The sequence below is a fragment of the Heteronotia binoei genome, chromosome 2, assembly GCF_032191835.1.
Source record: "Heteronotia binoei isolate CCM8104 ecotype False Entrance Well chromosome 2, APGP_CSIRO_Hbin_v1, whole genome shotgun sequence".
Lineage (NCBI taxonomy): Eukaryota > Metazoa > Chordata > Lepidosauria > Squamata > Gekkonidae > Heteronotia > Heteronotia binoei.
In genome coordinates this window covers 197,787,416-197,803,750 of record NC_083224.1, presented here as the reverse complement: position 1 = coordinate 197,803,750, position 16,335 = coordinate 197,787,416, and the positions used below count along the sequence as shown (strand labels likewise).

General features: G+C 50.7%; 2 protein-coding genes across 2 annotated transcripts in view; both read right to left on the bottom strand.

Annotated features, from left to right (window-relative positions):
- The window catches only part of CERS1 (ceramide synthase 1), a 58,826-nt gene extending 57,399 nt beyond the window's left edge, over positions 1–1,427 (bottom strand). Inside the window, exon 1 of the mRNA XM_060233438.1 lies at positions 1,200–1,427. Within this exon, the coding sequence (XP_060089421.1) occupies positions 1,200–1,427 (228 nt within the window). The remainder of the gene's footprint in view (positions 1–1,199) is intronic.
- A 10,314-nt stretch (positions 1,428–11,741) lies between these two features.
- COPE (COPI coat complex subunit epsilon) overlaps positions 11,742–16,335 on the bottom strand; it is a 33,607-nt gene continuing 29,013 nt past the window's right edge. The window contains exons 9-10 of the mRNA XM_060232808.1: positions 15,140–15,214; positions 11,742–12,034 (exon numbers count right to left, since the gene is read on the bottom strand). Of these exons, the coding sequence (XP_060088791.1) occupies positions 11,987–12,034; positions 15,140–15,214 (123 nt within the window). The 3' untranslated portion in view covers positions 11,742–11,986. The remainder of the gene's footprint in view (positions 12,035–15,139; positions 15,215–16,335) is intronic.

Genomic DNA, 16,335 nt, shown 5'->3' with positions numbered 1-16,335 from the left:
GTGTTCATCACCCTTTGGGTGAAGGAGGACTTCCTTTTATCCGTTCTAACCCGACTGCTCAGCAATTTCATGGAATGCCCACGAGTTCTCCTATTGTGAGAAAGGGAGACAAGTACTTCTTTCTCCACCTTCTCCATCCCATGCATAATCTTGCAAACCTCTATCATGTCACCCCGCAGTCGACATTTCTCCTAGCTAAAGAGCCCCAAGCGTTTTAACCTTTCTTCATAGGGAAAGCGTTTCAACCCTCGAATCATTCAAGTTGCCCTTTTCTGCACCTTTCCCAATGCTATAATATCGCCACCCCCACCCCACACCACAACATTTGCCCACAATGCAATGCTCGATTTGACACTGCAAAGGCGTCTCATTGGTTCTCGCCTTACGATGTAATCCTAGACCACACAACTCCCGAACTTCCCTCCCCGCCCCCCAAACCCAACACCACCACAAAATCTTCATCTTCTATCCAGATTTCAGATGTTCCCGGATAGGTTTCATCATCTTTTACTTCCAATAGCAGATGCAAAGCAACCAACCCACCCCCCCCCCCCCCCCCGGCACTGCAAGAACCATGCCAGACGCTCCCCCTCCCCCGACATCCAATGTCAACTCCTTCCCACCCCCCACCCGGCGCCATCGGCAGCAGCTTCCACCCACATTCAGGCGCACCAGCACGGGCAAAAGCCGATGGGGAAGGCGACGCCTTTTCGCAAGTTCGCGGCCCCCTTGAGTTTCCCCACAGCCAAAGCGCGTAACGGAGGGAGACGACCTCTCCTTAGAAGCAAACTGCGTCTCCCCAAATATTGCAACGCCAAAGCTACAAGCACGGATTCGTCCCCCACCCCCGCCCCAGCAATACGCCACTGTGCACCCCACGGAATGCAGACCCCCCCCCCGCTCCCCTCAATGGAACAGAGACTGTGATTTCTATCCCCCCCCCACTCTTAGAATTCCTCTGCCCCCCTAAAGCAACGCAATGCAGTGCAATGCAATTTAATGCAGTGCAGTTTAATGCAATGCAGTGCAATCTAAAGCAATGCAGTGAGATGCAATTGAATGCAATGCGGTGCAGTTTGATGTAATGCAGTGCAATGAACTGACCGAGCATGCCCCCCTCCCCCGGCCGCCCATGCAACGCAAGAGCAAGAAACCAGCTTTCTTCTCCCCCCCGCCCCCCTCTATTCCGGCGTACTGACCCGAAAGAGGCCCCGGGAGGCCGCCCGGCGGGCGACGGTCCAGCCGACGGCGCAGACCAGACAAAGCAGCGGCTCGCTCCAGGCCAGCCGGGCGTTCTCGGCCCACGTCCGGCGGGACAGCTCCCAGCCGCAGTCGCTGCAGCCCCGCAGCGCCCCGGCCAGGCTCCGGTAGCTGCGCCGCACCAGCTCCTCGTAGCCCGGCATGGGCTCCGCCGGCGGCGCCTCCATGCTTCCGACCCCCAGGAGGCTCACGGCTCCCCAGCGCTCACGCCGCAGCCGCCCATCCGCGCGCGCCGCCGGTCCCGCGCCAGCTGTTTTTGCCGCTGGAAGAGCAGGTTGGCCCGCCGCGCAGGCGCACGCCCGGCGAAGCCGAGGGGGCGGAGGCGGCGGGCTGTCGCTGGCCGCCAGGGGGCGCGTAGCACGGGTGGCCAAACTGGGGCCCGGGAGCCGCCTGGGGCTCTTGCACACATTTTGTGCGGCTCTCGGAGCCTCCGTCACCCTGTCGCTTTAAATCACTTCTCCAAGCTAAACCACTTCTCTTGGTGCTGGGGGGGGGGGGGTGGGGACAACAGTGGAAGGGCTTCTAGTGTCCTGGCCCCACCAGTGGACCTCCTGATGGCACCTGGTTTTTGGCCACTGTGTGACACAGAGTGTTGGACTGGATGGGCCACTGGCCTGATCCAACATGGCTTCTCTTCTGTTCTTATGTGACACAGAGTGTTGGACTGGATGGGCCACTGGCCTGATCCAACATGGCTTCTCTTATGTTCTTATGTGACACAGAGTGTTGGACTGGATGGGCCATTGGCCTGATCCAACATGGCTTCTCTTATGTTCTTATGTGACACAGAGTGTTGGACTGGATGGGCCACTGGCCTGATCCAACATGGCTTCTCTTATGTTCTTTTGTGACACAGAGTGTTGGACTGGATGGGCCATTGGCCTGATCCAACATGGCTTCTCTTATATTCTTATGTGACACAGAGTGTTGGACTGGATGGGCCATTGGCCTGATCCAACAGGGCTTCTCTTATGTTCTTTTGTGACACAGAGTGTTGGACTGGATGGGCCACTGGCCTGATCCAACATGGCTTCTCTTATGTTCTTATGTGACACAGAGTGTTGGACTGGAGGGGCCATTGGCCTGATCCAACAGGGCTTCTCTTATGTTCTTTTGTGACACAGAGTGTTGGACTGGATGGGCCACTGGCCTGATCCAACATGGCTTCTCTTATGTTCTTATGTGACACAGAGTGTTGGACTGGAAGGGCCACTGGCCTGATCCAACATGGCTTCTCTTATGTTCTTTTGTGACACAGAGTGTTGGACTGGATGGGCCAGTGGCCTGATCCAACAGGGCTTCTCTTATGTTCTTATGTCTGGGGCAGTGATGCTCTGTATCCTTGGTGCTTGGAAGGGGCCATAGTGGAAGGGCTTCTAGTGTCCTGGCCCCACCAGTGGACCTCCTGATGGCACCTGGTTTTTGGCCACTGTATGACCCAGAGTGTTGGACTGGATGGGCCACTGGCCTGATCCAACATGGCTTCTCTTATGTTCTTATGTGACACAGAGTGTTGGACTGGAAGGGCCACTGACCTCATCCAACATGGCTTCTCTTATGTTCTTATGTGACACAGAGTGTTGGACTGGATGGGCCACTGGCCAGATCCAACATGGCTTCTCTGATGTTCTTATGTGACACAGAGTGTTGGACTGGCAGGGCCACTGACCTCATCCAACATGGCTTCTCTTATGTTCTTATGTGACACAGAGTGTTGGACTGGATGGGCCACTGGCCAGATCCAACATGGCTTCTCTGATGTTCTTATGTGACACAGAGTGTTGGACTGGATGGGCCACTGGCCTGACCCAACATGGCTTCTCTTATGTTCTTATGTGACACAGAGTGTTGGACTGGATGTGCCACTGGCCAGATCCAACATGGCTTCTCTTATGTTCTTATGTGACACAGAGTGTTGGACTGGATGGGCCACTGGCCTGATCCAACATGGCTTCTCTTATGTTCTTATGTGACACAGAGTGTTGGACTGGATGGGCCACTGGCCTGATCCAACATGGCTTCTCTTATGTTATTATGTCTGGGGCAGTGATGCTCTGTATCCTTGGTGCTTGGAAGGGGCCATAGTGGAAGGGCTTCTAGTGTCCTGGCCCCACTGGTGGATCTCCTGATCGCGTCTGGGTTTTTTGGCTACTGTGTGACACAGAGTGTTGGTCTGGATGGGCCATTGACCTGATCCAACATGGCTTCTCTTATGTTCTTAAGCCAGCTGGCGGCTTGGAGAATGCATTTCAAGTTAAAATTGCTTTCTTTCCACCTCTCCCTTCTTCCTTCCTCCCCCATCTATTTGCCTGCCTGCCTTCCTTCCTGTCCTGCCCCCACTGGTGGACCTCCTGATTGCACTTGGGGTTTTTGGCCACTGTGTGACACAGAGTGTTGGACTGGATGGGCCATTGGCCTGATCCAACATGGCTTCTCTTATGTCCTTCCTTCCTTCCTCCCTCCCTCCCTCCCTCCCGGCACTCAAACATCTGACATTCATTTGTTGTGGCTCTCAAACATCCAAAATGTATTCTGTGTGGTTCTTACATTCATCAAGTTTGGCCACCCCTGTCCAAGAGTGACATAGAATGTACGTCAGACGTTTGAGAGCCACAAGACATGAACATCAGATGTTGTGGGAAGGAAGGGAGGAAGGAAGGGAGGAAGGAAGGAAGGAAGGAAGGAAAGCAGATGGGGGAGAGAGATGTGGAAAGAAAGCAGCTTTAAATGTGCTCTCCAAGCTGCCGGCTGGCTTGGCTTGGAGAAGTGATTTAAAGGGAGAAATGCCTTCTCCAAGCCAGTCAATGTGGTGGTGGAGGCTTCAAGAGCCACACAACATATGTGAAAGAGCCACATGTGGTTCATGAGCCACAGTTTGGCCACCCTTGCTCCAGAGTAAGAGCGCATAGGATTGGGGCCTGAGAGCCCCACCCACTCCCACATTTGTAGGGAAAGAAAGGGATGCACGTGGAAGGCAGGGGTGGTCAAACTGCCGCTCTCGAAGACCCCTAGGTCTTGCAAAGTCCAATTGAATAAATATCTGGGGACTTTGGGGGTGGAGCCAGGAGACTGGGTGGAGCCAGGAGACTTTGGGGGGGCGGAGCCAGAAGCAAGGTTGTGACAAGTATAATTGAACTCCAAAGGCAGCGCTGGCCATCCCGTTTAAAGGAACAGCTTGTCTTCCCTCCACTGGAAATAATGAAGGATAGGGGCACCTTCTTTGGGGGCTCATAGATTTGGATCGCCTGGTCCAATCTTTTTGAAACTTGGAGAGTCTTTTGAGGATAGGCGTTGGATGCCACGCTGCAAATTTGGTGCCTCTACTTCAAAAATTAGCCCCCAAGAGCCCCAGATAACAGTGGATCAATTTTCCATTATTTCCTATGGGAATCGGTCTCCATAGGGAATAATGAAGTGCCTAGCAGACAGTTCTCTCTCCCCCCCTTGCTTTCTGATGACCCTAAAGCGGGGGGAGGGCCTCCAAACTAGGGTATCCCTTGCGCCCCCCCCCCCCGGGATTGGGAACCCTAAAGACTCCACTGCCCCATCGGTCAACTTGGAGAAGCCATGTCTCTTTAAAACTCTTTCACCAAGCCAAGCCAGCTGGCGGCTTGCAGAATGTGTTTAAAGTTGCTTTCTTTCCACCTCTCCCTCCCACCCCCATCTATTTTCCTTCCTTCTCTCAAACATGACGTTCGTGTCTTGCAGCTCTCGAACATCTGGAATTAGTTCTGCATGGCTTTTATGTTAAGCACGTTTGGCCACCCCGTCCTAGTGATCAGTTATTTGAAGTGGTCAGTCGGGAAAAGTGTGTCTCTTTTTTGCTTTTCAAAATATGGTCATCCTAATACAGGGGTGGCCAAACTTGCTTAGCGGAAGAAGACTGCAGATTTTTACCCCGCCCTTCTCTCTAAATCAAGAGCAGTTTACAATCTCCCTTAGCTCCTTCTCCCACCACAGACACCCTGTGGGGTGGGTGGGGCTGAGAGAGCCACAGAGAATAAACATCAGATGTTTGAGAGCTGAAAAACATGAGCGTCAGATGTTTGAGAGCCACCAAAAGATGGGAGAGGAGGAAAGAAAGCAACTTTGAATGCATTCTCCAAGCTGCCAGCTGGCCTGGCTGGGAAAAGTGATTTAAAGAGACAAATTGCCAGTTTGGTGTAGTGGTTATGTGTGCGGACTCTTACCTGGGAGGACCGGGTTTGATTCCCCACTCCTCCACTTGCACCTGCTGGAATGGCCTTGGGTCAGCCATAGCTCTCGCAGAGCTGTCCTTGAAGAGGCAACTTCTGGGAGAGCTCTCTCAGCCCCATCCACCTCACAGGGTGCTTGTTGTGGGGGAGGAAGGGAATGGAGATTGTAGGCTGCTCTGAGACTCTGTCCTTGAAAGGGCAGCTTCTGGGAGAGCTCTCTCAGCCCCACCCACCTCATAAGGTGTCTGTTGTGGGGGAGGAAGGGAAAGGTGACTGTAGACTGCTCTGAGACTCTGTCCTTGAAAGGGCAGCTTCTGGGAGAGCTCTCTCAGCCCCACCCACCTCATAGGGTGTCTGTTGTGGGGGAGGAAGGGAAAGGTGACTGTAGATGGCTCTGAGACTCTGTCCTTGAAAGGGCAACTTCTGGGAGAGCTGTCTTAGCTCACAGGGTGTTTGTTGTGGGAGAGGAAGGGAAAGGAGATTGTGAGTTGCTCTGAGACTTTGAGATTTGGAGTGGAGGGCGGGATATAAATCCAATTTCTTCTCCTCCTTTTCGTCCTCCCAGGACTGGATTAACAATTTGGCCAAGTAGGCACTGGCCTACAGGCCCCCACACCTTTGGGGCCCCACGTCAGCTCTCTCCGCCCCCCCGCAAGTTTTTCATCCTGCTTGCAGCCCTCAGAGCCCCACCCACCCATAGGGTGTCTGTTGTGGGGGAGGAAGGGAAAGGAGACTGTAGGCCGCTCTGAGACTGATTCAGAGAGAAGGGCGGGGTATAAATCCTTCTCCTTCTCCTCCTTGGAGCATCACTTGCCTGGGGCTAATTCAGAACGTGGAATTAGCAACCCCACCCGAATTTGCTTAGCCCTTTGTCTTAATTTGTGCGTTTTGTTCCACTTTGTATTCATTTGTGTGTTTCGTTCTACGTCGCGCCAGCAGAGATCTCCCACGCTTGACGTCGGTTGCCTGGAGGCCTGGAAACCTTGGCCTAGCGGAACACGAGGAGGAGAGGTGTCCAGGGAAGCCGAAGGCCACACCAGTTGCTCTGCCCCCCCCGCCCCCCTTGTAACAGAAGGCTGCCCCCCCTTCAGGCAGGTCTCTTGCGGCCTCCAGAAAGCCAACCCCCCAACCCAGCAGATTTTAAGTGCGTGTGTTTGTGTGGAGTAGAAATGAGAGGGGAAAATAACCCACAGCTTTCCTTGCATCCTCTGTCTCACTCCTATTGTTTGGGTCTTTGAAAGTCCATTCATGACTGCCCCACGTTGGAGGGGGGGGTGGGCTGAAGGCGCCAAGACGCACAAACCCCCCTTTCACTGCCCGGCGGACAAAGGGGACTTTTATGCTCAAGTCGGACCTGCCAGGAACTCTGGGAACACTCGCTCCCCCCCACTATCGCCTCCCAATAAGCCAAGGCACAGTCAACAATGGGGCCATTCAGAAAGTGTTGCGAGAGAGGTCGATACAAGAGCATTAGAGTGGGGGGCAACGTTAAGCTTCCCCCTGCCAGTCGTACATCCCCCCTCCCACCCCAGAGTCCGGCCAATCTTGCTTTTCCGGCCAGGTTCCCACGCCTCCCCCCCCCCCCCCTCGCTCACAACCAATCTTAGATAAGCGGCTGGGGGAGGCCGGAGAACTGCACTAAAGTTTTGCTTCCTTTGCAAAGAAGGTGGCCAAATATAGATCCAGGACAAGCCCTTCTGACTGCCCTGCCGTTTCAATTTGTGACAAAAATTAGGTCGGGGGTGGTGTTGTTTAAAAAGGGAAGTGAATTCACAAACACACACACACACACACCCCTTGGCTAACGTCAGCTGCCTCATCTGCTTTTGCTCAGCTCCTCTCCAAAGAGTTTTTACACCATTCACGCATACCATATTCTTTCCTACACATTGGAACAGCAGGAACATCATTGTTTAATATACGCAGGAAAATATAAGAACATCAGAGAAGTCCTGTTGGATCAGGCCAACGGCCCATCCAGTCCAACATTCTGTGTCACATAAGAACATCAGAGAAGCCCTGTTGGATCAGGCCAGTGGCCCCTCCAGTCCAACACTCTGTGCCACATAAGAACATAAGAGAAGCCATGTTGGATCAGGCCAGTGGCCCATCCAATCCAACACTCTGTGTCACATAAGAACATAAGAGAAGCCATGTTGGATCAGGCCAGTGGCCCATCCAGTCCAACACTCTGTGTCACATAAGAACATCAGAGAAGCCCTGTTGGATCAGGCCAACGGCCCATCCAGTCCAACACTCTGTGTCACATAAGAACATCAGAGAAGCCATGTTGGATCAGGCCAACGGCCCATCCAGTCCAACACTCTGTGTCACATAAGAACATAAGAGAAGCCATGCTGGATCAGGCCAATGACCCATCCAGTCCAACACTCTGTGTCACATAAGAACATCAGAGAAGCCATGTTGGATCAGGCCAAGGGCCCATCCAGTCCAACAATCTGTGTCACACAGTGGCCAAAAGACCCAGGTGCCATCAGGAGGTCCATCAGTGGGGCCAGGGCATTTCTCCAAGCTAAAGAGCCCCAAGCGTTTTAACCTTTCTTCACAAGGAAAGTGTTCCAACCCTTTAATCATTCTAGTTGCCCTTTTCTGGATTTTTTCCAGTGCTATATCTTTTTTGAGGTGCGGGGATGCTTCTGCAAGCCTAGTTCTGAACCCTCCCCACTTGAAGTTTCCCCGTACACAGGTTCAAGAACACCACCGTTGGGGCTCACAGTGCACCTGAACACCAGTGATTCGCTATAGAGTCGGAAGGGACCCTCCGGGGTCATCTAGTCCCACCCCCTGCACAATGCAGGAAACTCACAAACACCTCCCCCTAAATTCACAGGATCCGCATTGCTGTCAAATGACCATCTAGCCTCTGTTGAAAAACCTCCAAGGAAGGAGAGCCTACTACCTACCAAGGAAGCCTGTTCCACTGAGGAACCGCTCTAACGGTCAGGAAGTTCTTCCTAATGTTGAGCCGGAAACTCTTGATTTAATTTCAACCTGTTGGTTCTGGTTCTACCTTCTGGGGCACAGAAAACAATTCCACACCATCCTCTATAGAACAGCCCTTTGTTTCCTTGTGGCAGAGAGGGGGTTTCATTAACTGAGTTGAAAAATAAACCCCAAGAAGTATTCCAATGTCCACGAGTCAGAAAAAAACCATTTAAATGGTTACTCCAGATGAAAATGGACTGTAGCTAACTTTGGGCAAAGAGGCCAAATTCAGTATCCTGGATTGCGAGCAGAAGGTCCCAAGCACCATCTTTCGCCCAAAGAATGTCAAGGAAACAGATTGTTAGAAGAACAGACTTTCAATGTCTCTTGCTCAGTCCTCCAAAACTACAAACACCATAGACCAGGGGTGGCCAACGGTAGCTCTCCAGATGTTTTTTGCCTACAACTCTCATCAGCCCCAGCCAGCATGGCCAATGGCTGGGGCTGATGCGAGTTGTAGGCAGAAAACATCTGGAGAGCTACCGTTGGCCACCTCTGCCATAGACCAAGCACATAAGAACATAAAAGAAGACATGTTAGATAGATCAGGCCAATGGCCCATCCAGTCCAACACTCTGTGTCACACAGTGGCAAAAAAAAAAAGTATGTATATATACACACACACACACACACACACACCCTGTGGCTAATAGCCACCGATGGACCTCGGCTCCATATTTTTATCTAATCCCCTCTTGAAGGTGGCCATACTCGTGGCCGCCACCACCTCCTGTGGCAGTGAATTCCACATGTTAATCACCCTTTGGGTGAAGAAGTACTTCCTTTTATCCATTTTAACCTGTCTGCTCAGCAATTTCATTAAATGCCCATGAGTTCTTGTATTGTGAGAAAGGGAGAAAAGTACTTCTTTCTCCATCCCATGCATTATCTTGTAAACCTCTATCATGTCACCCCGCAGTCGACGTTTCTCCAAGCTAAAGAGTCCCAAGCGTTTCAACCTTTCTTCATAGGGAAAGTGTTCCAGCCCTTTAATCATTCTAGTTGCCCTTTTCTGGACTTTTTCCAATGCTATAATATCCTTTTTGAGGTGCGGCAACCAGAACTGCACACAGTACTCCAAATGAGACCGCACCATCCATTTATACAGGGGCAGTATGATACTGGCTGATTTGTTTTCAATTCCCTTCCTAATAATTCCCAGCATGGTGTTGGCCTTTTTTATTGCAATCGCACAGTCTTGACATTTTCAGTGAGTTATCTACCACGACCCCAAGATCTTTCTCTTGGTCAGTCTCTGCCAGTTCACACCCCATTAACTTGTATTTGTAGCTGGGATTCTTGGCCCCAATGTGCATCACTTTGCACTTGGCCACATTGAACTGCATCTGCCACGTTGACGCCCACTCACCCAGCCTCAATAGATCCCTTTGGAGTTCCTCACAATCCTCTCTGATTCTCACCACCCTGAACAATTTAGTGTCATCCGCAAACTTGGCCACTTCACTGCTCACTCCCAACTCTAAATCATTTATGAACAAGTTAAAGAGCGTGGGACACAGTACTGAGCCCTGCGGCACCCCACTGCTTACCATCTTCCATTGCGAAGACTGCCCATTTATACTCACTCTCTGCTTCCTATTATTCAGCCAGCTTTTGATCCACAAGAGGACCTGTCCTTTTACTCCATGACTCTCGAGCTTTCTAAGGAGCCTTTGATGAGGAACTTTATCAAAAGCTTTCTGGAAGTCAAGGTAAACAACATCTATCGGGTCTCCTTTGTCCACGTTTGTTCACCCCCTCAAAGAAATGTAACAGGTTAGTGAGGCAAGATCTTCCCCTACAGAACCCATGCTGAGTCTTCCTCAATAACCCGTGTTCATCAATATGCCTACTCATTCTGTCCTTGATAATGGTTTCTACCAACTTTCCCGGTATTGAAGTCAGACTGACTGGCCTGTAATTTCCCGGATCTCCTCTGGAACCCTTTTTAAAGATGGGGGTGACATTTGCTACCTTCCAGTCCTCAGGAACGGAGGCAGATTTCAATGAAAGATTACAGATTTTTGTTAGAAGATCCACAAGTTCAACTTTGAGTTCTTTCAGAACTCTCGGATGTATGCCATCTGGACCTGGTGACTTATTAGTTTTTAATTCGTCTATCAGTTGTAGGACCTCCTCTTTTGCCACCTCAATCTGACTCAGGTCTTTCAACACCCCTTCCAAAATTAGTGGTTCTGGGGCGGGCAAAAAGTTCTCATCTTCCACAGTAAAGACGGAGGCAAAAAATGCATTCAGCTTCTCAGCCATTTCCCTATCCTCCTTCAGTAATCCTTTTACCCCATGGTCATCCAAGCTAGGTAGATTCATGTCAATTTCCTTCCTGTCTAGTTCTGCTTTCACTCACTCTCTCTAACCAATAGAATGTTTCTCAGGGAACTTCCTTCTTCCTGCTCTCCTCCTTCTCCTTCCTCTTTCCCCCTGTATGCATAAGTTAAAACAGCATGGCGTCTCTCTCCTCCTGCTCTGAACTGAGCATCTCCATCACCTACCACCTGGACCCTTTTGAGCTGGAGATGCCGGGGACTGAACCTGGGACCTTCTGCTTCCCAAGCAGATGCTCTACCACTGAGCCATCATCCCTCCATCTCCATCACCTACCACCTGGACCCTTTTGAGTTGGAGATGCTGGGGATTGAACCTGGGACCTTCTGCTTCCCAAGCAGATGCTCTACCACTGAGCCACCGTCCCTCCATCTCCATCACCTACCACCTGGACCCTTTTGAGCTGGAGATGCCGGGGACTGAACCTGGGACCTTCTGCTTCCCAAGCAGATGCTCTACCACTGAGCCATCATCCCTCCATCTCCATCACCTATTGCCTGGACCCTTTTGAGTTGGAGATGCCAGGGATTGAACCTGGGACCTTCTGCTTCCCAAGCAGATGCTCTACCACTGAGCCACCGTCCCTCCATCTCCATCACCTACCACCTGGACCCTTTTGAGCTGGAGATGCCGGGGACTGAACCTGGGACCTTCTGCTTCCCAAGCAGATGCTCTACCACTGAGCCATCATCCCTCCATCTCCATCACCTACCGCCTGGACCCTTTTGAGTTGGAGATGTCGGGGATTGAACCTGGGACCTTCTGCTTCCCAAGCAGAGGCTCTACCGCTGAGCCACCGTCCCTCCATCTCCATCACCTACCGCCTGGACCCTTTTGAGTTGGAGATGTCGGGGATTGAACCTGGGACCTTCTGCTTCCCAAGCAGATGCTCTACCGCTGAGCCACCGTCCCTCCCCGCAGAAACAGCCTCAGTGGTCAATTCAAGGAAAGATTTATTGGGAATGTTGAAGAGAGCTGGATGGATGCTTTTGTCCCCGCGCTGAATCTTGACAGGATGGAAACACAGAACGGGAAGGTGTCATCTGAGCCCACAGTGGGGCTCCCATCCATGGTGGTGGTGGTGGGACACAGTCCTGGCTTGCCAATCAGCCCCCTCCCCCCCCAGTTAAAATTCCACTCTGTGGATCCTCAAATCCTGGTTTTCTCCTGTCCCGAAAGCTTCACGCGCTTGGGGCGTACTGCAGTGTCAGGCGATCAAAATCATTCTCCTGTAAACCAAACACAAGCAAGAGATTAGGGTGCTTTTACGGTTGCAGAGATAGGAGCCCCCTTTGTGCAGAGTGGCAAAGCTGCAGTACTGCAGTCGAAGCTCTCTGCTCACGACAGGCTGGAAAACTGGGCTAAAAACCAATAAAACGAATTTTAACCGGGATAAATGTTAAGTTCTGCATTTAGGTAGGAAAAATCCCATGCATGGTTATAGGATGGGGGAGACTTGTCTTAGCGGTAGTATGTGCGAAAAGGATCTCGGGGTCTTAGTGGATCATATGCTGAACATGAGTCAACAGTGTGATGCGGTGGCTAAAAAGGCAAATGCAATTTTGGGCTGTATCAAAAAGAAGTATAGTGTCCGGATCACGTGTAGTGATGGTATCGCTTTACTCTGCTCTGGCAAGACCTCACCTGGAGTACTGTGTTCAGTTTTGGGCACCACATTTTAAGAAGGATCTAGACAAGCTGGAACGGGTCCAGAGGAGGGTGACGAAGATGGTGAGGGGTCTGGAGACCCAGTCCTATGAGGAATGGTTGAAGGAGCTGAGGATGTTTAGCCTGGAGAGGAGGCGGCTGAGAGGTGATAGGATCACCAACTTCAAGTACTTGAAGGGCTGTCATGTAGAGGATGGGGTGGAATTGTTTTCTGTGGCCCCAGAAGGTAGAACCAGAACCAATGGATTGCAATTAAATCAAAAGACTTTCTGGCTCAACATTAGGAAGAACTTCCTGACCAAAGATTTCAGGTTTTCATGGCTGGTAACATCATTAGGGTTTGTAGAATCTTTCCGGCTCAAGTGCCGTGTTCTACTGGAGAAAGTTTTCCTTCCAGACGCAGCTGAGAACGAAACGTCTGGAAGGAAAACTTTCTCCAGTAGAACACGGCACTTGAGCCCGAAAGATTCTACAAACCCTAACTTCCTGACCGTTAGAGCGATTCCTCAGTGGAACAGGCTTCCTTGGGAGGTGGTGGGCTCTCCTTCCTTGGAGGTTTTTGAACAGAGGCTAGATGGCCATCTGACAGCAATGAGGATCCTGTGAATTTAGGGGGAGGTGTTTGTGAGTTTCCTGCATTGTGCAGGGGGTTGGACTAGATGACCCTAGAGATCCCTTCCAACTCTATGATTCTATGACTTGAGTTCAATCCCAGTGGAAGCTGGGTTCAGGTAGCTGGCTCGAGGTTGACTCAGCTTTCCGAGGTCGGTAAAATGAGTCCCCAGCTTGCTGGGGGGAAAGTGTAGAGGACTGGGGGAGGCAATGGCAAACCACCCTGTAAAAAAGTCTGCCGTGAAAACGTCATGATGCGACGTCACCCCAGAGTTGGGAACGACTGGCGCTTGCAAAGGGGATGACCTTGTTATGGTCGCAGAGAAACTGAGCTGCACCCACAGATCACCCTACCGCCCTGGGTGGTACTGGACCGACTGTTCCCTACGCTGCAAAATCATCGGTCCTCAAAGGAGGGTTTTTATTTTATTTGAAGCCCGCCTAAAATCTACTAGGGACAGGGCCTTCTCTTGGTGGAACCAGCTGCCGGAGGAGGTGAGGGCCCTGCGGGACCTTGCTCAGTTCCGCAGGGCCTGTAAGACAACCCTCTTCCGGCTAGCTTACACCTAACTGACATAGGAAATTAAATGTAGCTCTATCAGATTCTTGCTATGCATACTGCCGCAATGCTTAATGTTTTAAATGTTTAAATATCTTAAATACCTAACTTAAAATTTTATGTTTGATTTACCTGTTGTAAGCCGCCCTGAGCCACCTTGGTGGGAAGGGCGGGATATAAATCATAAATAAATAAATAAAATATATATATATATATATATATATATTTAAAAATTGCACTGCAAAGACTGTTAAATAAACAAAGGTGTCAAAGACGGTTGAATAAACAAAATATTGCAAGCGTTACTGTTTTAAAGCATGTTTGTATTTTAAGTTTTGAAAACCAGTATTTGTTATTGTGCTTGTGTCCTTTATAAAGTCTCTATCTTTTATTATTATTATAATTACTTTAGTTTTTCTATCCCGCCCTCTCCGCAAGCGGACTCAGGGCGACTAACAATCAAAGCACAATTTTAAATTACAATTTAAAACAGGTGGGGAACCTCTGTCCCGAGGGCCGTATGCGGCCCTCGAGGTCGCTTGGTGTGGCCCTCGGGGATTGCTGGGCCGAACCGAGCCATGCGGCAGCCTCCCTGGGGCCTGGCTGGCCACTGAGGATCATGGGGCCCAACCACGCTGTGCACTAGTCTCTCCAGGGCCAGGCAGGGATCGCAGGGCCCAGATGTGCTGTGCGGCAGCCTCCCTGGGGCCTGGCTGGCCACTGAGGATCGTGGGGCCCAGCCACGCTGTGCAGCAGCCTCCCCAGGGCCAGGCAGGGATTGCAGGGCCCAGATGTGCTGTGCGGCAGCCTCCCTGGGGCCTGGCTGGCTGTTCAACCAGAATTCCTGCAGGGCCTGGAAAAGTTACTGCCACAGTTCAGTTTGCACTTGATTATCCCAGAGGGTGTGGCCTAATATGCTACTGAGTTCCTGCTGGGCTTTTTCTACAAAAAAGCCCTGGACCTATGCATTTGCCTAAGGCGGCAGGCTAGGTGTGTGGGTGTGTGTGGGCCAGATTAGACTCTCCTCACATGACTTCAAATAGAAAAACAATTATTTGCATTCCTTCTGCTGGTTTGAATCATTCTCCCTTGGCGGAGCGCTGTTTTTTAAGCTGATAATTTTGTACGGCCCGCGAATGATGTTATAAATATCCAGATGGCCCTTGGCAGAAAAAAGGTTCCCCACCCCTGATTTAAAACAATAAAATGAACAACTAAAATTTATTTCATACTCAAAAGTTCTGTATAGGCGGGATCATAATTTTCTTTTCTGCCTGGCGTTACATTTTGTGACACACGTGGTCTGGCCCCACAAAGTCCCATTTGTGTCCGATCTGTCCCCCCTAAACAAATAGTTCGACAACTCTGATCTAAACCATTAGAAACCTGGGGGGCCACACTGAGGCTGCAGCCGTTCCCTCACTTCCTGCTCCAACATAGCTACTTCCTGCTGGCCAGCCTGAAAACACGGAGAAAGCAGCAGAGCGACCGTTACCTTGGCCTGGTACTCCTTGATGAAGGGGTGGTTCCTGTGAGCATCTTTCATCTGCGACAGGTAACGGTTAGTGACCTGTGGGGAGGGGAGAGAAGCGGAAGGAGAAAAACAGAAGCTGTTAGCAAGTGCAGCGCCGTAGTGGGAGAAAATATTAGATCCCTACTTTTCCTTCACAACAACCCTGTAAGGAAGGTTTGGCTCAGTGCATCCCTGGAGATGGCTGGGTATCTTCCAAGCCTGGGTCTGCCACTCTGGGAACTACACAACACTGCACAAGCCACAAGAATACTGTGTGCAATTTTGGTCACAAAAGATATAGCATTGGGAAAAGTGCAGAAAAGGGCAACTAGAATGATTAAAGGGTTGGAAGACTTTCCCTATGAAGGTTAAAACACTTGGGGCTCTTTAGCTTGGAGAAACGTCGACTGCGGGGTGACATGAGAGAGCTTTACAAGATTATGCAGGGGATGGAGAAGGTGGAGAAAGAAGTACTTTTCTCTCTCTCTCACGATACAAGAACTCGTGGGCATTCAATGAAATTTCTGAGCAGTCCGGTTAGAATGGATAAAATGAAGTCCTTCACCCAAAGGGTGATTAACACGTGGAATTCACTGCTACAGGAGGTGGTGGTGGCTACAAGCATAGCCAGCTTCAAGGGGATTGGATCAACATACGGAGCAGAGGTCCATCAGTGGCTATTAGCCACAGCGTATTGTTGGAACTCTCTGTCTGGGGCAGTGATGCTCTGTATTCTTGGTGCGGGGTAGGGGGGGAACAACAGTGAAATGACTTCTAACCCCACTTGTGGACCTCCTGATGGCACCTGGGTTTGCTTGTTTTTGTGGCCACTGTGTGACAAAGAGTGTTGGACTGGATGGGCCATTGGCCTGATCCAACATGGCTTCTCTGATGTTCTTATGTGACACAGAGTGTTGGCCGGGATGGGCCATTGGCCTGATCTGACATGGCTTCTCTTATGTTCTTATGTGACATAGAGTGTTGGACTGGATGGGCCATTGGCCTGATCCAACATGGCTTCTCTTATGTTCTTAGGAAGGGAGACAGAAAATGGTTTAAAGAGAACGCTCCATTTCCTTCAAAACCCTTTCCTTTAATGGTTGACTCATTTGACCGAAGGCAGGGGTGGCCAAACTTGTTTAATGTAAGAACCACATAAAATAAATGTCAAATGTCTG